The 24731-nt window shown below is 45.9% G+C and overlaps 1 protein-coding gene across 1 annotated transcript in view; it reads left to right on the top strand.

Moving 5' to 3' along the window:
• The first annotated feature begins 2384 nt into the window (after nucleotides 1-2384).
• The window catches only part of LOC124616010 (UDP-glycosyltransferase UGT5-like), a 105927-nt gene continuing 83580 nt past the window's right edge, over nucleotides 2385-24731 (top strand). The window contains exons 1-2 of the mRNA XM_047144226.1: nucleotides 2385-2501; nucleotides 16904-17214. Of these exons, the coding sequence (XP_047000182.1) occupies nucleotides 16945-17214 (270 nt within the window). The 5' untranslated portion in view covers nucleotides 2385-2501; nucleotides 16904-16944. The remainder of the gene's footprint in view (nucleotides 2502-16903; nucleotides 17215-24731) is intronic.

Genomic DNA, 24731 nt, shown 5'->3' with positions numbered 1-24731 from the left:
TTTACAAAATATACAAAACTCGTCACTGTACGAAAATTATACACAATGACTCCTTATCTTCAACAATACCATTCACACGAAATATTGCCCTCAAACACGATTAACGAACAATTGAAATAATTGCACTAAATTGTCAAACGCGTATACAAGACAGCAAAACTAAATTCTGAAAAAAAATACCATTAGAAGAATGACAATTACCAAATCTACACATGCAATATAGACTACAATTACTAAACTACAAATTACTACAACAATACTACTGTCTACTATTTTTACAATCAGAAGAATTCCAAGGGACGATCCGAAGCAGCGGTCGCCACGTGCATGGGGGCTTAATTAAATAAAATGCAAATATTTTTAGTAGCTGTATGTCCGATTACGCTGTGTCTCGTAAACGGTTGGCCCTGACTAGTATTATTACGCTATCTGACTGCAAAGAACAACAACAAAGAATGAAATGAAAATTTTCGTTAACACAATTAATTAATTAAGTCCCCAGCAACTATGAAACCTACGAAACCAAAGCACAATTATAACTGTTCTGTATGTGGAAGTATGACGGAACGCACATCTGGCACGGTTCTTGTTCAACAAGACAAGAATTTTTAAATATCATTTATACTGATGTAATGAAAAAATACTATAATTGCGTAAGAAAACCAGAATTACACTCTAATACAAGAACACACGCCAGATGCTTTGTTGACTGAACCTGTAATGACGCATTATTTAGGACACTGAAATAATGAGAAAAAAAAAGAAACGGAGTTTGTTACCTCATTTATATTGATGAAAATCACTCTAATCCTTACAATATATCTCCGCACCGACTCTCTACTACCACATCTCAACAAGACTCTTCAGTATCACATCTCAGCAAGCACTCCCTGCTACGAGTTCTTAACAAGCACAGACTACCACGAGTCCTCGACAAGCACTGTCTACTACGAGCTCTCCCCAAGCACTGTGGAGGCGGCTTAATAATACTCTTTGGCGCAATCTCTGGCGCAGTGGCTCAGTGTAGCCACCTTTCACAGTGTAATGGTTCAAATGGCTCTGAGCACTATGGGACTTAACTTCTGAGGTCATCAGTCCCCTACAACTTAGAACCACTTAAACTGAACTAACCTAAGGACATCACACACATCTATGCCCGAGGTAGAATTCGAACCTGCGACCGTAGTGGTCGCGCGGTTCCAGACTGCAGCGCCTAGAAGCGCTCGGCCACCCCGGCCGGCTAACAGTATAATTACGTGCGTCGAGTTATGTTGACATCGATTTCGTGACTATATTCATTGTTTGATTGAAAATGAAGCGATTTATTTAATTACTTCTTTTTGGTGTATTTTACATGTCCTGCATTTTCCAAAACAGCAGAGAATGATGAGCTTTCCGCACCAAATAAAAGAGAGATCCAACCCCTGTGAATTTAATTTTATAACTACATAGTATATCTTTTGCTATGTAACTGACGTTGATTTGAATTTCCTGTCATGAGATCCTTTCTCTCCAGGACAGACTGAGTCTTTTTCCCGCCAGTTTCCAAGTGGGGGAGGGTAGGGGAACTGGGGGATATACCAGAGGAAACTCTCTCCTTCCGAACATGCCCTGAAGGCCCAACGGTGCCGACCGGCCGCCATGTCATCCTCAGACCGCAGCCGTCACTGCAGGCGGATATGGAGGGGCATGTGGTCAGCACACTGCTCTCCCGCTGTATGTCAGTTTCCAAGACTGGAGCCTCAACTTCTGAATCAAGTATCTCCTCAGTTTGCCTCACAAGAGCTGCGTTCACGCCGCTTGCCACCAGTGCTCGGCAGACTGGATGGTCACCCATCCAAGTACTAGCTCAGCCCGACAGCGCTTAACTTCGGTAATCTGACGGGAACCGGTATTAACACTGCAGCAAGGGCGTTAGCGTTTACCAGAGGGGAAGGGGTTAGTTAATTTTTCGATTTAATTAAATAGTCAATTAATTTGATATCGAAGGTGTTATTGTATCGGCAAGTTATTTCTGAGGGGGTGAGGGATGTGTAGGGTGAGGGGGAGGGGGAGGGGTTTCTTAGAAGGACGGATTTTCCCCAGGGAGTCACAAATCAATTAAGTTTGCCCCTGAATGTATGTAACTCAGACTAAGGAATTGTCTCAGAACGAACACCATCTCACCAATGTCAGCTTAATTTTTACGTCAGACCTGTGGCTGCGCAAAAATTGCACACAGAGCCCTTACCAATGGGAGTCGCGCCATAGAAGCGTAGATCGTTTGTGTGTGTGTGTGTGCGTGCATACGCTAATCGAGGAACTCAGCCACTGATTAAATGAGTGCCGTCCCCGGACGGTGGCAGCGCCGTGAAGGGAGGGGCAGTGAGCCGTGTGGGGCTCCCAGAGACCGCGCCTGCGCAGTGCTCTCCGAGACCTGTGCTGAGCGGGCAGCTGCAAGTGCTGGGCTGATTCGAGCTATTCGTGACTACGCCTGTCGCCTTCCACGAGGCGGTTACCCCGTAAGTATACAAGACAATGCTAAAAACACGTTTCACTGAGTGGGTTCGAGGTGCAACGGACTTTAGAGACCGGAACTCTTCAACCTATAACCAGATGGTCTGGTGGCAGAGCAGACTGAAAGCCGGGGGGACAATGCAGATCGTCCTTAGGTCTAGTCAGAAAAGAATATCACAAAATTCGAATGTTACAAACACAGCTATCACAGGCTGCATAATTAACAACAAAGTGTTGCTAGAACCCACACTACTCTGGGCCCGGAAAAGTGCAGTTTGTCGATTAACGTAAAATACAAAAGTTGTAGGTAGAGCAAAAAGTTTTGTATAGCCCCGTGAGATGTGCATAATATGCCACAGGCCAGTTGAACACCGGGTGGTGTGGCCTAGCGGCTCTAGGCGCTTCAGTCTGGAAATGCGCGACTGCTACGGTCGCAGGTTCGAATCCTGCCTCGGGCATGGATGTGTGTGACGTCCTTAGGTTTAAGTAGTTCTAAGTTCTAGGGGACTGATGACCTCAGATGTTAAGTCCCATAGTGCTCAGAGCCATTTGAACCATTTGAACCAAGCCAGTTGATCAAAAGACCGTCAAAGAGATTCCTCCATCCTAAAATAAAATGAAATAAACCATGAAATCAACAATTAAGAGACACTATAATGCTATATATTTCAGTAAGTATCGTGCATAATGCAGTAAAAGATAACATACAAATGTGAAAAGCAGTCTCACAAAACAACATGCTTTGAACATTTTCGATGTGCTTGTATGTTTTGAAACATAAATGCTGGACGTACCCTCATATGGCGAGAGGTGGGAACAGGTGATACACCCAGTAACACTGTCGAGCGTTATCGTCTTGGTGGTCCAGGTGTCATGGTGTGGGGTGGCATAATGTTGCATAGGGGTACTGACCTCCTGTTTTTGAACACGCTACACTCACCGGTCAGCGTTATTGTGATACTGTACAACTTCCCCACGTACGTCTTTTCACGGGTGCATTTATGGCTGACAAAGCGCGGCCGTGTCGAACTGTGGAGTAGTTCTCGCAACCAGAAGATATTCGTCGAATTGACTGGCCCGCGCTTTCCCCAGACCTAAACGCCATCGAGCACGTGCGGGTTGCGTTGCAGAGACGTATTGCTGCACTTCCATATGCGCCAACGTTCATCCAACAGATGTCAATTGCGCTGTTGGAGGATGGAACACCAAACCTCATGAACTCCTCACGAACCTAGTGGCGAGCGTGGGAGCTCATTATTGCCGACCGTGATGATCACAAGCCCTATTGAAAACCACGTCCCACTTTTCCTAATGTGCAGGGGGACCATCATAAATTCCAGTGACTTCACTGTGATTACCGTCTTTGAATAAAAGTGTCATTCGTCTCACTGCGTATTTCTTCCTTTTACCTTCTATACTGCACAGTGGCACTTCTGTCTATGAATCGTCGATGTTTCATTTGAACTACTGTATGTTACTTGGCAGTGACACATGATGCTAAGCTTATTTCGTTCTTACGTTTTATGTACCATTGACCGTGACAGTTATTACTCTGATGTCGTGCGGTTCTAGGCGCTGTAGTCTGGAACCGACCGACCGCTACGGTCGCAGGTTCGAATCCTGCCTCGGGCGTGGATGTGCGTGATGTCCTTAGATTTAATTAGTTCTAAGTTCTAGGCGACTGATGACCCCAGAAGTTAAGTCGCATAGTGCTCAGAGCCATTTGAACCATTTTTTTTTACTCTGATGTAACATGATAAGGCCCAACCGTGGGAAAATAAATAATTTGCTGAATCACGAAATAAACTCTTTATAGCCCCTAGCCGCGGTCGCGCCGCCGTACCTTTTGGCTGTGTGGCCACAGCGCTCCCGCCACCGCTGCTGAATGGCGTTTATTTCTGCACGTGTTTTGATATTTACCATCTGATTTGAAATGGAATCTCAAATGCGAAAGTACACATTGAAGTTCCAGTACCGCAAGAAGCTGTTTGGCTGGACTGAAGAGTTTTTAGCAAACAGAACACAGCATGTTGTTCTCAATGGAGAGACGTCTACAGACGTTAAAGTAACCTCTGGCGTGCCACAGGGGAGTGTTATGGGACCATTGCTTTTCACAATGTATATAAGTGACTTAGAAGATAGTGTCGCAAGTTCCATGCGGCTTTTCGCGGATGATGCTGTAGTATACAGAGAAGTTGCAGCATTAGAAAATTGCAGCGAAATGCAGGTAGATCTGCAGCGGATAGGCACTTGGTGCAGGGAGTGGCAACTGACCGTTAACATAGACAAATGTAATGTATTGCGAATACATAGAAAGAAGGATCCTTTATTGTATGATCATATGATAGCGGAACAAACACTGGTAGCAGTTACGTCTGTAAAATATCTGGGAGTATGCGGGCGGAACGATTTGAAGTGCAATGGTCATATAAAATTAATTGTTGGTAAAGCGGGTGCCAGGTTGAGATTCATTGGGAGAGTGCTTAGAAAATGTAGTCCATCAACAAAGGAGGTGGCTTACAAAACACTCGTTCGACCTATACTTGAGTATTGCTCATCAGTGTGGGATCCGTACCAGGTCGGTTGACGGAGGAGATAGGGAAGATCCAAAGAAGAGCGGCCCGTTTTGTCACAGGGTTATTTGGTAAGCGTGATTGCGTTATGGAGATGTTTAGCAAACTCAAGTGATAGACTCTGCAAGAGAGCCGCTCTGCATCGCGGTGTAGCTTGCTCCCCAGGTTTCGAGAGGGTGCGTTTCTGGATGAGGTATCGAATATAGTGCTTCCCCCTATTTATACCTCCAGAGGAGATCACGAATGTAAAACTAGAGAGATTAGAGCGCGCACAGAGGCTTCCCGCGAGTCGTTCTTCCCGCGAACCATACGCGACTGGAACAGGAAAGGGAGGTAATGACAGTGGAACATAAAGTGCCCTCCGCCACACACCGTTGGGTGGCATGCGGAGTATAAATGTAGATGTAGAAGACGTTTTTGGAATGGCACAGGATTTTCTGAGTAATGTATACACCGCGAAATTGAGGAACGATGAATACTGCCAGAGGATTATGAAAATGGCGAATGGGGATGCCGAGTACAAGCACAGGCGAGGTGAGTCACGTTACCATTGGTTACGCTGGGTTACGGTCAGAACTAGGCCTGGCGCACACTAAACAGGCCCTTTCTAAATTTAGTAGTGTACATGGTAACTGCCGACCGGTGGGGCGGTAACACGCACTAAAAAGTGGATAATGGTGTGAGAACTGTTGAAAACGATTTACAATCTCACATACCATCCTTTATCAATATGTGTGGTTTCAAAGCTCTCGTAACTGTGTCGCAAACCAGTGCACTCCCTGTGAGCGCTGACGTGGAAATGTCCTACGTTCGAATCCTGCTCGGGCATGGATGTGTGTGATGTCCTTAGGTTAGTTAGGTTTAAGTAGTTCTAAGTTCTAGGGGACTGGTGACCACAGATGTTAGGTCCCATAGTGCTCAGAGCCATTTGAACCATTTTTTTTGTCCTACGTTCAAGCAAGCATTTCAATAACCTCGCAATCTAATGTTCCTGATCTTAGTCAGTCCGACCTCATGCTTCATAGATGATTCAGTTTCGAAAGAATCTGTTGCACGGGAAGAAGCCACATCTTGTGCACCGTCGCACAACACTGCTGTCACATCCAACGCTCCTGCAACCGACTCTTTGAATAAATGTAACACCACAAACGACAACGACCGACAAATGACACCACAGGTTACAGACAATGGCACAGATCACACTCTGACGTGTCACGAACTTTCGAGTGTCACCGAACAAGCAGTTCCTACTTCAAAAAATTGTAAAAAGCCCATATCCGAGTCCGAGAAAGATTTCCTCGCCTGACAAAAAGATACTTCACATTGCTCGCGGAAGAACAACTCAGGCAGCAGAACAACTAACGCCGGTAGCCCAACAAGTGACCGAAAAACTGAAAAACAGCCAAACTTAAACTAAGGCAACTTCCGCAACTGCCACCTGGGAACCCAAGGACTCCGACGACAATCGAAGCATACCACCGGGTGATTCTTGGAGGATGGACGGTGAAGCGGACAGAAATGAGGGCCAACCGTATTTCTCAGATGGTTCAAATGGCTCTGAGCACTATGCGACTTAACTTCTGAGGTCCTCAGTCGCCTAGAACTTAGAACTAATTAAACCTAACTAACCTAAGGACATCACACACATCCATGCCCGAGGCAGGATTCGAACCTCCGACCGTAGCGGTCGCTCGGCTCCAGACTGTAGCGCCCAGAACCGCACGGCCACTCCGGCCGGCAACCGTATTTTTATGTTGAACTGTATGTGCTAATGTCAATGTGTGGACAGAGCGGCATTTAGTGGTTCGGCTATATTTCCTTCTCAATGACCGATACTTTCACGTACATCATAACAATGATTAACATTAACTGAATTCAGAGTGAAGTAATATTCAGAGCGCATACAGACTTCGTATACGTCACATATGTAGACGACGCTCTCTTACAAGATGTCTGCGTAGAACAGAACGAACATCAGCAAAACTAAATAGGAACATCAATCCTACTACGAGGCGGTATCCATCACTCGAACATAATACGGCTGACAAATGGACGGGGCATATCCTGTCGAGCCAATTGCATTCATGTTGTCAGCTTATACGCAGCATCCGGCAGTAACCCCCGAGAGGAACGTTCTTATTTTTATAAAAATGACGTGCCTTTTTTGATTAATGAGTATGCCGCCAATTGTATCATAAGCGGAGGTTGTAACTGTATTATCTCAGCAAAAAATCGAACACTGAACTTCAATAAATGGGAAAATCTCGACCACCTCGTCTATGGATTGAAACTACTTGACACCTGACAAAAAATACACGGGAACCGCGTCGCATTCACACACATATAGCCTGCAATTCGGCCAGCCGAACAGACCGCATATACGTCTCTGCCGCTGTCGGCCGTAATATAGTGAAGAGCGGTATTGCTCCAGTTGGATTTTCTCATTACAGTGCCCATCAATGCTACATGAACCTCCAACGGCCAGAAGTGATTCACGGAAGAGACTACCGGAGAATGAACATCAGCCTGTTGCAAGACAAACAACTGGGTGCAGACATCCAACGGTCATCGGAGCAAGTAAAGCGCTCCAAAACCCAGTACAGATCGACTATTAAATGGTGGCTACATAGAGCCGAACAGAAACTTAGAAAAACAGTAAGAAGTTATTAGTCTATTAGGACAGACAAATAATAAAATTTTATTTCTCAAGTCTCCGTGAACTATACCACGCCACCGACATCACAGCTGATGATGCTTATCGCTGTGTAAAGAAGTATTAGGCGAAAATTACAAATCTGAATCGCAAACAAATGGAAGGCACGATAACACGATCCCAACCAAAAGACTTCACGTCAGAGGAAAAAGCCTCACTGTGTCAGACTTTACGAACAGTGCGGCGGCAGTATGTGACAGTAATTGAAGAAGTTGTTGATGGAACAGGGGCTGTCGTTACAACGCGATATCTTGTCAGAAGCGTGTAACTACTACACAGAACTTCACTACTGGTAGGAGATCAGTGACGCTCTTTGAACCGAATTACTCAATGAAATAGTTTCCATATTGTCTAGTGACGACAATGATACGCTTGAGGCACAGTTCAGTGAAGACGATGTAAAACAGGCCATGTTCAGCGCCACGAAGCGGAAATCTCCTGGACCCGACGGTCTGCGTGCGAAATTTTATCAATACTGCCGGAATATCTTGGCCCCAGCATTAAGTCAACTTACTAATGAATTGTGGCAGCCTGAATCTGTATCAGAGGAACTCAAAGAAGGAAACTGTAAAAGGATACATGAAATGCGCCCTATCACCTTACTTAACACAGACTTTAAAATCATAACACGTACTGTGAAGCAGCGAATGGAACCGGTATTACATAAAAATACTAGCAAAACACTAATATCTTGCGGTACCTGGACGCATTGTAATATCAGCTGCCTGCGATCTACTGTGATCTAAGGGGTGTCATCTGTACACTGGCGGACAATAAAGACCCGGCGCGCTACTATTTTTAAACTTAGATCGCATAAACCATGAATATCCGATTAAGGTACCAATGAAGACCGGTTTCGGCCAACAATTCGTCAAACCATTGCAGCACGTCATTTCCAATGCCACATCACGTATCTTGGTTAATGACCACCTGTCCGACAAAATTGTAATTAGATCAATGAATGCCGTTGTACGCCATTGCGGTAGAACCCTTACTTCTTGTTCGATCGGACCTATCTCGTGCATAATTCCCTCCTGTGAGGTGTGGTTGCTGAGTTTGGTCTTTACCATGCTACATTATACGTGCTGGGTGAAATCGGAACGTAGTTTTTTATTAAGCCCGCTTTTGACGGGTGTCCTTGCGCATGCACGTAAAAGGATTCGTTTCTCGATATCATGGTTAACTGAAGTAAATTTTTGTGCAGCGTACCTATTCAAACTGAAATAGAACTTAGCTCTCCTTTGTGTGAAGTACAGAGTTGTGTGGGAACGTGGATAATGGTATAAAGTGGTTCTTCATTCATCCGTGAGCATTCGTAGCTTACGGTATCTATCTCATTGAGTAATACGGAGCAAACAGATTTGGTGAGTTAATTTATGGTTAAACGTGGTAAACGATGCTCTTTTGTGTACTATCTGAGACTGGATGTAGTTTCCTGTCGAGAGTTACTTATTATGTATCTCGAATAGGAAACACTAGACTGATTTAACAACAGTGTAGACATTCGTCTGTTTACTGCGTTGAAACTTCCTTTGTTCTTGGAACAAACAAGTGGCTAATCGTGTTCACCACCATCTTTGGTCATATATTGACTTCTTTTCCTGTTTGCCTATCAGCTCTGTTTAAACAAGCGATACACTCCTCTCTTTGTGCCACACGTCACTGCCTTGATTTACGCAGCCCTTCAGTCTTTCAGTAATTATATGTGTTTTACTTTGTAGATGAATGCAGTTCCGTCAACAGCTCTGTTTTTCAGATCAGATCTCCAAATAAGTTTGTCGAAGGTCACTAGAAGTTACAGGTTAATATTTTTCTGGCGAGTAATTTTGATTTAAGTGCTAGTTGAGACATACATATGCACTGTACGAGTGTTTGTAAGATGAACGTCTTTGCATTAAGAATCTATTACCTTTGCAAATCTTCCTTGTTAGTATTAACTAACGGGCATAGTACACGGCGCTGACGGAGCACGTTTTTGTTCCAGTCTCCTGTCAGTCCACTTCGTCCTTCCCCGTTTGTCAATCTCCTCCCTCCTCCCTCTTTGTCCATCTCCCCCCTTTGGCAATCTCCTCTTCCCCCCTCTCTCTGTCCGTATTTCCCACTATCTCTGTCCTTGTCTTCCACCTATTCTCTCCATTCATCTCATCCTTTTCCCTTTCTCTGTCCATTTTGTCCTCCTCCTCTGTTCACCTCCCCCTCCCCTTATCTGTGTGCATCTCTGCCTGCTCTGTTTCTCTCCTCCCCCACATCTCCTCTTTCCGTCTCCAAGTTACCATCCCCACCATAACTGCAGGATGGTGATTCTTACCTCCACAGGAAAACATTGAGTAATAAGTGTACCAAGATTGGTTGAGATCGATTCAAAGGTTTAGGAGGAACAGTTTTCCGATGGGTCTGACAGAGTATGCAGATATCACATATACAGGGTTATTACAAATGATTGAAGCGATTTCACAGCTCTGCAATAACTTTATTATTTGAGGTATTTTCACAATGCTTTGCGCACACATACAAAAACTCAATAAGTTTTTTTAGGCATTCACAAATGTTCGATATGTGCCCCTTTAGTGATTCAGCAGACATCAAGCCAATAATCAAGTTCCTCCCACACTCAGCGCAACATGTCCCCATCAATGAGCCAATTTTCCAGCATGTCCAGATACATGAGTCCTGTAACGTTTTTTTCGCAGAAGAAAAAGGGGCCATAAACTTTAAACCGTGAGATTGCACAAAACACGTTAACTTTTGGTGAATTGCGAATTTGCTGCACGAATGCGTGAGGATTCTCTACCGCCCAGATTCGCACAATGGGTCTGTTCACTTCACCATTAAGAAAAAATGTTGCTTCATCACTGAAAACAAATTCCGCACTGAACGCATCCTCTTCCATGAGCTGTTGCAACCGCGCCGAAAATTCAAAGCGTTTGACTTTGTCATCGGGTGTCAGGGCTTGTAGCAATTGTAAACGGCAAGGCTTCTGCTTTAGCCTTTTCCGTAAGATTTTTCAAACCGTCGGCTGTGGTACGTTTAGCTCCCTGCTTGCTTTATTCGTCGACTTCCGCGGGCTACGCGTGAAACTTGCCCGCACGCGTTCAACCGTTTCTTCGCTCACTGCAGGCCGACCCGTTGATTACCCCTTACAGAGGCATCCAGAAGCTTTAAACTGCGCATACCATCGCCGAATGGAGTTAGCAGTTGGTGGATCTTTGTTGAAATTCGTCCTGAAGTGTCGTTGCACTGTTATGACTGACTGATGTGAGTGCATTTCAAGCACGACATACGCTTTCTCGGCTCCTGTCGCCATTTTGTCTCACTGCGCTCTCGAGCGCTCTGGCGGCAGAAACCTGAAGTGCAGCTTCAGCCGAACAAAACTTTATGAGTTTTTCTACGTATCTGTAGTGTGTCGTGACCATATGTCAATGAATGGAGCTACAGTGAATTTATGAAATCGCTTCAATCATTTGTAATAGCCCTGTATTTCACAAATATTTAGCGTATCTCACACATTTCTGTACACACATTTCACCTGAATCTTCAGCGAATTTTGCCCTGCAGTTTAATTTTCAAGCAGTTCTATCTTTATGACGTCATACTTCCTGAGCTATGTGTCGTACAATGTTATTATTTTGTACGTAAATTCAGCGGCATACGTGGATCCTGTCTGCGAAATACGAAACTAGTAAAATTCGTAGTCATCATCATCATCATCTTGGACAGTTTCCAGCCACTGGCTGGGTCTGTCGGGAACACAAGCCTCTCCATCGTGTTCTGTCTTTCCACCATTCCCCCCTCTTCCACCTTCGTCCAGTTCTCTTCTCTTCTCGTCACACATTCCTTCACTCCCTTCACCCATCTATCTCTTGGTCTTCCTCTGGGCCTCTTCCCCTCCAGTTGCAGATCAAACATCCTCTTTGGAATTCTTCCCTCATCCATTCTCTTCATGTGTCCATACCACTGCAGTCTTGATTTTTCTATCCTGTCCTGTACTGGTTCCTCCTTTAGTCTTTCCCTCACATACACATTTCGCAATCTGTCTCGTCTTGTTACACTCAACCTGCTCCTCTGGAACTTCATTTCACTAGCCTGTATTCTACTTTTGTCGCTTTTGTGCATTACCCATGTCTCACTTCCGTATGCCAATATGGGGACAGAGTAGGTTCGGTATATAATTCCCTTGGATTTCTGTGGCACCTCCTTGCTCCAAATAAGCCCTCTAATGCATTTGTAGAACTGCCCTGCTTTTCTGCAACTTTCATTTATTTCCATTGCGTTTCCCCCTTACTTTCAATCATGCTTCCCAGGTACTTGAAGTTCTCTGCCACTTGTAGTTTTTCCCCTCCACAAGTTATATCCACATTTGGCCTATTCTTCTTCCTTGTTGTGACAATTATTTCACTTTTCTTTGCAGAGAAATGCATTCCATATTGTGCTGCCGTTGCCTCCCATACATCTAACTGCTCTTGCACCTCCTTCTCGCGATTTCCCCATAACATCAGGTCATCGGCAAAAATCACTGCTTTCATTTTATGATCTCCAATTGCATCTGATACTTGCTGTAGGATTTCATCCATAACAATAATAAACAATAAAGGCGAAAGTGCACTTTCCTGTCGCAGCCCATTTTCCAGCTTGAACCATGCAGTACGTTCCCTCCCCACTTTCACACAACTCTCACTTCCCTCATACATTTTTCTGACTTTTCGTGTTATCTCTTCATCTATCCCTTTTGCGTTCAGCACATCCCAGAGCTTGTCCCTACAGATAATGTTATACGCCTTCTCAATATCTAAAAAGGCCATGATTAAGTCCTTCCCGTACTCATAGTGCCTTTCCTGCAGTTGCGTTACCGCAAATATGAGGTCCGTTGTTGATCTTCCCGGTCTGAAACCGTACTGCTCCTCTTGCAGTCTACTTTCAATACTGCTTCTTATTCTCTTCTCCAGGACCTTTTCATAGATTTTTCCACAGTGGCATAGCCTCTGTAGTTCTCACATCTCCTTTTATCCCCTTTCTTGAAGATCGGGACTATAATTCCTTTCTTCCAATCCTCAGGAATTCTGTTCTCCTTCCACACCACCCTCAGCACTCTGTATAGCCACTGGGTTCCTACTTCTCCTGCTGCTCGTATCATATCCACTGTTACTTCGTCCCAACCTGGTGCCATGCCCCCTTTCATCCTCTTTATGGCTTCTTCCACTTCATTCCAAGTTAGATCATCAATTTCCCCACTATTATAATCGTCTGCTGCCTTAGGCTCTCCATCGCTGTTAGTTACCCGCTTGGCGGCATTCAACAGATCTTCAAAGTACTCCTTCCAAATCTTTTTGAGCTCATGCATTTCCTCCACAACTCTTCCATTATTATCCATGATCCTCAGGCACTCGCTTCTGTCGTTCCTCTTATTTCTTACCATGGTGTAAAGTACTTTTTTGTTCCCTTCACTGTCCTCTTCTAACATTCTTGTCCATTTTTCCATCCACTTCTTCTTCTCCGCCCTTACTATGGTCTGTGCCGCTTTCTTGCTTTCCTTATATTTTACCCTAGCTTCCTCTGTTCGGGTCTGGAACCATTCTCTGAAGGCTTTGTTCTTTCGAAGTACTGCCTCTTTACATATGTTGTTCCACCATGGGGTTTCCTTATTTCTCCTCTTTGTGCTAGTTCTTCCGCACACAGTCTTAGCTGCCTCAACTAGAGCCCTCTTAAAAATCTCCCCATTCTTCTTCCACTGTTCTCTGATCTTCCTTTGGCAGCTTCTTCCTGATCAGTGTCTGGTACTGGGTCCTCCGTTCATCCTCTTTCAGCATCCATGTCTTCAACCTTTTCTCCTGTATATCTGTTGCCCTCCTATCTTTTTTCTCTCTCAGGGTGGCTACCAACAGCCGATGGTCACTGTCTAAGGCCTCAGATGGAATGACCTTAACATCTGTGAGGCTGCTCATCATCTGCCTATCCACTAGTACATAGTCTACTACTGAAGTTTGGGACCAGTCTCCACTGTACCAAGTTATTTTGTGGCTACTTCTCTTCTTGTACCAGGAATTTGCGATCGCCAGCCCATTCCTCTTGCAGAATTCCAGCAACAACTTTCCTTCTCTATTTCGGTTCCCCCAGCCCTCTGGTCCCATTTTCTCTTCGAATCCTTTCCTGTCTGTACCAACATGTGCATTGAGGTCCCCTATTATAGTCTGATTACCTCCATTTAGCTGCTTTTGCATGTCATCTTCAAATTCCTCCTTCTCCTTTTTTGTACACCCCACCTGTGGGGCATATGCTTGGATGATTTCAATGCTTTTTCCTTTCACTCGTACTCTGGCTTTTATCATTCGATCATTGATACCTTCCACCTCCTCCTGCAGACCCTCTCTGACCACTATTGCCACTCCATTTCTTCCCCTCTCATTCCCTATCCAGTACAGTTTACATCCTTTACTTAGTGGTTTTTCACCAACTCCTCTCCACCTAGTCTCAGCAAGTCCCAAGATGTCCAATTTCCTCCTTTCCATCATTTCTACAATTTCTTCTAACTTCCCAGTTAGAGTCCTTACGTTTAAGGTGCCCAGTCGTAAACCATCTCGTAATCCTTTTCCATTGCTTGGTCGGTTTCCTTTAAATCCGTTCCGTGATCCGAGGCATGTTCCCTTTTTAAAAGCAGTTGATTTATCCACTACTGGCTTGCTAGGCCTATCGCAGCTTCACCAGAGCCCCGTTAGCCGTCACGTTTCAGGGTTCCCATAGGGCCTTCCCAGCTACCGTAGCGGTCCTGGGGCACACGAAGTCCCCGCTGTACATCGCCCCTATAGGCAGTCCCCTACTTTGTGCCGTTGCCCATCTCCCACGACTTGGACGAGGGGTTGGACTTATGGGAGACTAAAAAAAAAAAAAAAAAAATTCTTAGTTAAGAACTAATAAATTAAAATGTCAATCCTGATGCAACAGTTTGACTGCATAAACATCGAAAATGTATTTTGTCAACAAGAAAACGTTTCTTAGCGGTTTGTACTTATGTATAAACTTCCTTGCAAATCGCTAACTGGTCTCATTCACAAATACTCGTATAAAGTCTGGATATTCACAGGTCGTGTGATACACTTATTTTCCGCCTCCACCACTTACTGCTTTCATAGGTAAGTTGTTCTTACCTCACAGCGGTTCTTTTCAGACAATAAGTCATATGTGTTCGAAGTTTGGTTCATGTCGGTCCATTGGTTACAAAGGTTAGTTGGTAGAGACATGAAATCTCGTAGAAAACAGGTTACCATGGAGCCAAATAGGTCGCTTCGACGTTCACTGAATCCGGTTTCTGCTATCTCTCCCCGGCCCTCTTTGCGCAATCACGTCCCACCTCCCCCCCCCCCCCCCCCCCCGCCCCACCCCCGTCCTGAGTCTCATACCACCCTATTTCTTACCTGCACGCCATAACATCACAAGACCTTCACCTCTCACAATAAATTTTTAGTTAAGTCATTCCATTTCATTGGATTTCACTATGTTATTCTACTCCATGCGTGTTGTCCACGTAAGTATAATTTAAGTATTGTTACTAAAAATATGCGGCCTGTTCAGATAGAGCTTCTGTGCATATCAAGTCTTGTTTTTTTTCCTTGTTTATTTTTGTGAACCAGTTACCTCGTAATGATTATAGATATCAGTTACTAATGAATCACAGTCGTCTTTACAATATTTGCCACCGCTTATTTTTCTGTATAGTATAGGTTTACACTCTCCTTCAGCCTTACGACATGGACCGTAACATTTCTTCGCGATTGTTATGTATGATTATACGGCTTAACAGTCACGAAGTTTTCAGTTGATATTTGTACATTTCATGCTTATAGTTACAATATAGTTTTAACCTTTGAAAGAGAAACAGTTTGAAATGTTTGCATACGAAAACACAGATATTACCCTCATGGCGCCATCTTGTTTCTCCTGCGGTCTAATAGCCAACCATGTCCTCCTTCCCCCTCCGTGTCTCTACGAGAACTAGCAATCTGTCAGCTTATGCTACACATACGTCTAGAAACGCTGGTACCCCGTGACCCTCTGTCCAATTGAGTAGGTTTCCATGTATGCATTTTGCACTTCGTTAATGTCTGTTACATTTTTCATATTCCATGTACAAATTTGTTGACATCTTACAGTTTAGATGTCTGGTGATGGAAATAAATGCCGGCCGGAGTGGCCGTGCGGTTCTAGGCGCTTCAGTCTGGAATCGCGTGACCCCTACGGTCGCAGGTACGAATCCTGCCTCGGGCATGGATGTGTGTGATGTCCTTAGGTTAGTTAGGTTTAAGTAGTTCTAGGTTGTAGGGGAGTGATGACCAGAGATGTTTAGTCCCGTAGTTCAAAAAATGGCTCTGAACACTATGGGACTCAACTTCTGAGGTCATTAGTCCCCTAGAACTTAGAACTAGTTAAACCTGCAGCGCCTAGAACCGCACGGCCACTTCGGCCGGCTAAGTCCCGTAGAGCTCAGACCCATTTGAACTATTTGAATTTTTTGGAAATAAATCCGAAACTCGTCAAAAAATGGTTCAAATGGCTCTGAGCACTATGCGATTTAACTTCTGAGGTCATCAGTCGCCTATAACTTAGAACTAATTAAACCTAACTAACCTAAGGACATCACACACATCCATGCCCGAGGCAGGATTCGAACCTGCGACCGTAGCGGTCACCCGGTTCCAGACTGAAGCGCCTTTAACCGCACGGCCACACCGGCCGGCGTTGAAACTCGTCAAGTGAGCAATTTGAGTAGTAAAGTCATTTTTCGCGGGCTGTATGCCTTTTTGAAACTGACCTTTTCAGATCCAGTACAGTTCTACATTATGATTAGCAAGGAGTTTCAAAATCTTAAATAAACATTAAGGTCAGAGTCGCAACACAACGGTTAGCTTGTAGGGTGTTTTAAGTAAAAGGTTCCGCAGCATATGTCAGGGAGACGCAATGTACCACAGATGGAGGATGTAGGTATTGTTGTAACGGTACACTGCCTTTACGCTCGATATGGGACCGTCTGCGCCTCGGGACAGCTTATCGCACTGACAACGATATAAGAGGCGGGAGAGCTTATCTCGGTAGGTTATCTCTGGAGTCGGCAACCTCTGCCTGTCTCTCTCAGAAGCCGCACTCGCTCGCGGACCAGGCCAGCGTCCTGCAACCATGAAGGCCGGTGGCCCACTGTGGGCCGCGCTGCTGCTGCTGCTGCCACTGCTGCTGCTGCAGAACGCACCGGTCGCCGGCGCCGCCAACATCCTGGCCCCGGTCTGGTTCGTCTCGCCCAGCCACTTCGTCATGCTGGGCCGGCTGTTCTCGGAGCTGGCCGCCAGGGGCCACAACGTCACCGTGCTGAGCCACTTCCCGCGGCAGTCGCCCCAGCCCAACTACACCGACATCAGCATCGCCGGTAGTCTGCCCTCTTACGCCGACAAGGTGCGTAGCCCACTGTAGTGGACACTTAGAGTTGTTTTTATTTCTCTACTAACTGAGCACTCGGCGTTGTCCGGGTATATATTTACTCCAATCTTCTATTCGTCCATCTCCTCCTTTCCCCTCTTTTTGTCCGTCTCGACAACTCCCTCTCCGTGTCTAGGCCTTCCACCCCCCATTCCCTGTCCATCTCCTCCTGCCTGCTCCTTCCACCTCTGTACATCTCCTCCTCCTCTCTTTCTCAATATCCTCTTCCCCCTCTCTTTGTCAGTTTTCTTCTCCACCTCTCTCTGTCTGTCTCTTCCTCCCCCTCTCGCTTTCCATCTCCTCGCCTTTCCTTGTCCATCTCCCTCTCTTCCAACTCTATGTCCATTTCGTCCTCATCTCTTTGTCTTTCCATTTGCTTCCCCCCTTCTGTCCAGTCATCTTCCCCCCTCCATGTCCCTGCCTATCTCTTCTTCCACCTGTCTCTGTCCAACTCCTTCGTTCTCTACCTCCCTTCTCTGTCCATTGTCCCCTCCATTAACATGTCTCCCCAACTCCTCCCGTCTGTCTCTATTTCCTCCTCCCCATCGCCTATCTGTCTCTCTCCAAGCTGTCACATTCACCGCAATAGGAGGCTAGAAGTTCTTACTCCTACAGTACTTCTTTCCAAAATGTGACTAGTATCTGTCCAAATTTGATTGAAATCGTTGCAGGGGCTTAGATGAGCTTTTTACCCGTGGCCTCTTCCACATAGGCACGTGTCAACTGTATTTTCACACATATTTAAAATACTTCAGGAGTACTGTACACATATTTCATCGTATGTCTAGCGAATTTCGTCCTGTAGTTTCATTTTCACGTAGCACAATGTTTATGACGACGTACCCTCTCAACATGTGCTGTACAGTGATAGAACTTCGCAGGTACATCTAGTGCTGTATGTGTCTATTGTCTGCGAAATGTGTCGTGGATTGAATAAGTATTGAAGAAGTAATAAATGAAAATGTTCTCCATGCGGCGGCAGTTTCTCACACATCTCACCGTTTGTGACGTCATATCTCCCGTGTCGTACAGTGATATACTTTTGTAGGTATATTTAGCAGCGTATGTGGATACTGTGTGCGAATAGTATTGCTAATAGAATTACTAGAATTAAAACGAAATGCGGCAGTTTTTCTGTCATCTCAGTGTATGACGTCATATCTTCTGAATTATGTATCGCATAATGATATATTTTTGTCACTTCCGACAGTTAGCGTAGCTGCAGGACAGTTTCAAATTGGGGTCTGTATATGATGTACGTAACAAACATCGTGCCGTCATTGAATTTCTCACTGCAGAGAAACTGTAGGGAATGTTCACAAACGCTTGTGCAAAGTCTATGGAGCATATGCTGTCGACAGAAGTACAGTTAGTCGCTGGGCACGGTGGGTGAGGTCATCAGAATTGGGTTCGGCGGAGCTCCACGATTAGCAAAAAAATGGTTCAAATGGTTCTGAGCACTATGGGACTTAACATCTGAGGTCATCAGTCCCCTAGACTTAGAACTACTTAAACCTAAGGGCATCACACACATCCATGCCCGAGGCAGGATTCGAACCTGCGACCATAGCGGTCGCTCGACTCCAGACTGCAGCGCCTAGAACCGCTAGACGACCGCGGCCGGCGTAGTGGACACTGATCAGTTTTCTGCGGATTCTCGTTCACTAGTGTTCGCTTCCATTCGCTCCGGTGCAAAGAAGGCTTAAGAAGAGATGCGTACGTGTAAAACGTAACTGATTTTTACCCCATTTCACACGATTATACCCCAAACTTAGATGTACCAAATGCTAATTCAATACGATGTGCTTTTCCGGCGTTTAGGACAAATCGAGGCTGAAACTTTCACCTCCCTATTGGATGCCGTGTGAAGGCACCTTCCGTTGAGCAACGGTGACAAGAGGAACTAGCTAAGATGGGAGACTAACAAGGGGACGGTTCACATCTACTGTTCAAATAACTTACAGGTTTGCTGCCGGGTGACGTTGTCGAACACCGCGGTGTCCGACGACGTCAACCGGCAGCAAACCCATAAGTTATTTGAACATTCGATTCGCCGGGAAAAGTTAAGGTCTCACACGGTTCAAATCTATATGTCTATATGTCGAAACCCACCTTGAAATTTTTCGTGAAGGGAGAACAGAACGAGATAAATCCACTGTCTAAGTTTTAGATGCTAAGTACCACTCCAATTATTTTTTAAAAATTGTTGAAGTTACTGGTTTTTGTCGCACAAACAACCGCTCTTTACAGCGTTTTTTAAAGGCCTTCTGCCAATTGCTCTGTCACCCGTGACAAGAGAGTGCACCACTGTGTAGTGCTAACATCCGAATTGACACAAGCCAATTCTCTGAACTTAAACCATACACCTAATGCGATGTATCACTGATGTTTAGAATGAGAGGCAGTCTCTAGCCGTGGTCTGGGGGACAGTCGGTTCTCAGACGTGTTCCGAGGCGGATGGGTGCGGGGCTCTGTACAGGCCGTTGTTTACTAGCGCGAACAGTGGTACGGTAATTTCGATAGATCACCTCGACCGACGATGTCGCTTTCGCACAGAAAGACCACGATAAAAGTAACGCTCCATGTCCGGTACGCACGACCTAAGGCATACGAAGTAGAGTTACTTCTGAGCGAAGTAATGCACGTCGATCCACAGGAACCCCTCGGAATACGTATCTCCATCGTCTGCAGCACTGTTTACCTGAAATTCGTCGCTGAAGCCGTGTGCGAACGGCGTATTCGATAGTATCATTTTTGTCACTCGGATGACAATTTCGGTGTAGTGACTGTCGATTACACAGGACTCGAGATTCGGAGCATACGAATCTTCTAGCTGCCGTTTGAAGTTTCACCATCACTTGTTGTGCACTAGGTCCTTATGTGGAGATATTAAGTCAAGTGGCGCACGTTCGAGATGTATCCTGTTCTGAATAGAGTGCGTCAGGAGCGAATTGAACAGTGCGAACACATCCCCTGATGGATGGCGGTCGCGGTAATGGCTGTCGAGCGATGGCTATTAATGACGATCAATGGCGGACTTGCTCGGCTTGCGGGCATGTTCACTTGGAATGCCTGCAGAGATGCCTCGTCCAGATACCTCGTGCTGACGCTACAACGCAACCGACGACAGTGCGTAGAGTGTGAACAGCCTGTTCACCGAGGTGGCTCTGTTTTTTCACGGTTCCACGGAACATTCAGTGGCGGGCGGGGAATTTAACAGCTTGTTACGCCCTGAGGAAGAGCTCCATCACTATGTCCCGTGTCCGGTTCTTCAAGCGATGGTCGGAAATCTCGCATTGCACCATACAAGAACTCTCATCCATGGTGAATGACGCGGGTATTTGCACTTAACCAGCACTTTGGACAACAGTTACGTTTCTCGAGGTCTTCAGGCAGGGACTGTCAGTGTCCACTGCATTCACTGACCATCAGGCCACCATCTGCGCCATGGCCCTGCCTCGACAAAGGACAAGCTGTAGTAGAGGATCACGGACTCTTAACACCAACATTCTCCGGGAAGAGGCTTGTCGGGTAGCCGTCACCAATACCTGGCACAAATGTGAAGGACGATGTCATACCTATGACTCTGCGATACGGTGGTGAACTTATTGTGCCGAACCAACTATTTGCTCATGCTATGTGGGCGTGACAGAGAGCCTTGACGACGGTCGACCTCTGAGTTCCGGAGGGAATTAGTGTCGCAACCAGCATTGTTGGAGCGCCAAACGGCCGTCCACCAGACACAGGCGCAGCTCCTGCATATCACGGCAGCCAGATTGGAAGGAATGCAAGTTGGAGCGGGCTGCATCACGTCGTCAAGGAACGGAGACATCGTGAAACGTGACTCATCACAGCGGTTACTGAGGTGGGCAGGCAACTTGCAGAGACAGAGCTCGCCATCTCCCTTGTCACATACTATCACTGCGCCCTCTATCTGGCGGGCCAGTGACGTTGAGAACGTCCTTCCCGACCTTTCGCCTTTGGGAAGGGCACTACAAGACGATACATGCTTGGAGGCCGTCACACTGGATACGTTGTGTGTCGCCCTGTTACACGGTGCGAGAAGCAAGTCTTCTGGAACTGATGGTCTTCCGCTTGAATTTCATAGCACCTTGAATGAGATTTTCACTCTGCAGCGGAGTGTGCGCTGATATGAAACTTCCTGGCAGATTAAAACTGTGTGCCCGACCGAGACTCGAACTCGGGACCTTTGCCTTTCGCGGGCAAGTGCTCTACCAACTGAGCTACCGAAGCACGACTCACGCCCGGTACTCACAGCTTTACTTCTGCCAGTACCTCGTCTCCTACGTTCCAAACTTTACAGAAGCTCTCCTGCGAAACTTGCAGAACTAGCACTCCTGAAAGAAAGGATAGCACCTTGTCTGAACTGCCAGTGGAAGTTTGGCGACAGATGTGCTGCGAACTTCTTGGTCTGTACATTCGCTTCCCATGCGAATTTTTGGAGGGCACGGTAATCCATGTTCAAAACCAAAAGTAAGGAGCACACCGCAAGACCGCCATCCGCTATCGTAAATGAATTTGGATTACAGGCAGTTTGCATGCATTCTTCGTGCTCACCTCCTCACTACTGTCAAGGATGGTATTCACGCTGATGAAACATGTCTGGGAAGTGACAGTAAAATACAAGCTGCGTTTAGTTGTTGTAGAGATGTGGTGGCGCTCAAGTCTGCATGTCGTTTGGAAGATACCCTCGTGGCGGCCGACCTAGATCACGCACTCATCCAAGTTGAGCACGGTTTCTGGCGGGCTGCGTTAGAGAAGATGAGTGTGTCCCAGGTATCAGCTGGTGTAGTTCTCTGTCTCATCTGTGGGACCCCTTTGACGGTCCTGTTCAATAGCCACCACTTGTTTCCACTTACTATTGAGTGCTGAGTGAGACAAGGCTGCCCACTGTCAGCCTATCTATTCGCCGTCGCTATCGAGCCTGCACTTCATGGTCTGTGCCAGCGTTTGGAGGGCATTTGCCTCCGCAACTTGCGTTTTACTTATTGCGCCTACACTGACAATATAGTTTTCTTGACAAGATAAGCAGGAGACGTACGTACGGCAATCGCGTGGCTTGGAGCTTCGACAAGGTGGCGAGCAGCCATATCGTCCTGCAGTAGTCGCACTGCGTGGACATGGCCAGAGCACTGATCATCAGCATGCCAGTGTCCTCAATAAGGTACCAATGATGAGACGTTTGGGAGTGATGCAACGGTGGCTGCCAACTACCGGGCGACCTTTGGTCATTATTAAGCGATGGTTGGGTGTTCAATACCCATTAAGACACACTGACGTTGCCCACACATGCGGGCGGCGTTGGTATGATATATGTGCTCTGTTTCTGCTGATGATGCATCATCTACATGTTTTGGACAAGGGCCCCCTCACCAGCACACTAAGCGTAGAGGCGGCACTTCAGTCCCTCAGGCCTCCAGTTCCTGGTGGACATATCGCACTGTCACTATGTCACATTCGCACTTATTTGGTCGAGCTGTATGTTGGATGTGAAACCGATCACACTTGCGCCTAGAACTGGGGACTTCCAGCGTTGCTTTCAACAGACATTGCCTGCTTATGTGACTGTACGCCGACGTAGGGCGGTTGGTTGGAAGCGTGTGTGAAGTAACATACACTAACCTTTCCTTCAACTGCAACGAGGGAGTTGTGATATGTGCTAGCGACTGAAAAATACCCCACCTACCAACTTTCGTACACTACACAGTAAATCTTGCCGAGGACACTCTCTGTCCCACACGCGCCTTTGTCGGCTCCGACATGCACTGTTTCGTTTGTGATACGGCTGTCGGCAATTGGCAGCACACGCCGAGCGTTGCCGTTGTGGCGTTGTTATTGCATCGGACAGCGCAGTCCGTAGAGACCACCAAACTGATTCAGCCTTAGGTCGCTTACTTCCCTGCTATTCCACACATTGTCAAGGTGTGGGTTAAAGGTGTGGCGTTCTCATACCTTTCTAGTGGGGGCGTTACAGAACTGTTACAGATTTGGCACAACTTAACGGGCAACTACACGCTTTTATGCAAAGGGCGTCGTATGGTTCGCTCCTTGTAAATTATTTGGTATCACTGTTTACGCATCCTCCACAGCATTGGGGATTACCAGCTGTGAGAAGAGATTGAAGATCTAGCAGGGTATGGACTTGAGGTATCAACGGTAGTTATACGGTGTTTAAGCCTCGACGATCACTCCTTATTTTTAACACAACAATCTGAGGCATATTTCGTTTGTGTTCACGACCAGAACCTGAAATGGTGGCAAAAATCTCTTCTAGTTATCTTTTAGGCTGAAAGTGGCGGGGGTATTTGTAGGTTAGATAGATTTTTGGGGTAGTGTGGGTGTTAGGAGCCAACACCGAAAGTGGAAGAGGTTTAGAGAGAGAATGAGAGAGAATGAGAGAGAGAGAGAGAGAGAGAGAGAAGTAGAGAGAAAAAGAGAGAGAGAGAGAGAGACAAGTAAACAGAGAGAGAGAGAGAGAGAGAGAGAGAGAGAGAGGGACTCTGCAGGTGGGGTGTTCGAATCCTGTCCTTTCATGAATTTTAATTCGTGGTAAATTAGTTTAGTAGGACGATGAGAATTATGAAGTACTCCTAAATTTAGAGTATTCGTAAGTATATAACTGAGGATGTAGTGGACTCTAACGCTCGACTTTACGTCTACACCGCCAGTCTTGCCTCATTTCTTTCTGTTTCTGTATTGTGATTTAAATTTGCCATTAAAAGAATCACCTTTGTGCTTCCGTCGTTACTGGCGTCCTGCCTGCATGTAAATAAAATGAACATAAATTAATATACTAAGAATGGGGTAGTGTCTTCGATTAGTAATCAAAACATCCTCAGTGTCGGGTTCGAAGCCGAAGTCCGCTTAAATTTTGAACAAAAATCACCAGCAATGCTGATCGAAGACTTTCGGCATGAGAAGACACACCCTCATTCATCCAAGAGCCTTGTCAAAGAGGGTGGAAGAGCGGACCAATGTTTAGATCACTCCCTTGCCCTTGGCGTGGGGAAAAAGCATAAGCAATGAGCAACGGCATGAGGATGCAGACGGCAACGGAAACCACTGTGTTAAAGACGTATAATGTGCATCCAGAGGAAATGTGGCCTGTAGTTGAAAAATGTGTCATGATGATCTCCCCAGTGGCGAAACGTTCCCTGCTAGTCCCCCAATCGGATATCCAAGAGAGGACTGCCAAGTGATGGGTGACCATAAAAAGACTGTGGAGGTGACCATGAGAAATACGGTGACGTTCTACGAAATGGTGCGTGGAATCTCAGAAAGTTGAACTTGGTGCTGGGGCTAGAAAATTTGAAAAGGGAAATGCTAATGTTCAATCTAGATATAGTGGGGGCCAGTGAAGTGAAATAAAGAGAAGACAAGGATTTATGGTCAGATATGTATGGGGTAATATTGATGAGTTTGGGGTAATATAAACAGCAGCAGAAAATTGCGTAAGAGGGGTTGGATTCGTT

This window comes from Schistocerca americana, chromosome 5 (assembly GCF_021461395.2).
Source record: "Schistocerca americana isolate TAMUIC-IGC-003095 chromosome 5, iqSchAmer2.1, whole genome shotgun sequence".
In the NCBI taxonomy this organism is placed as follows: domain Eukaryota; kingdom Metazoa; phylum Arthropoda; class Insecta; order Orthoptera; family Acrididae; genus Schistocerca; species Schistocerca americana.
This window is presented reverse-complemented; position numbering and strand designations above follow the sequence as displayed.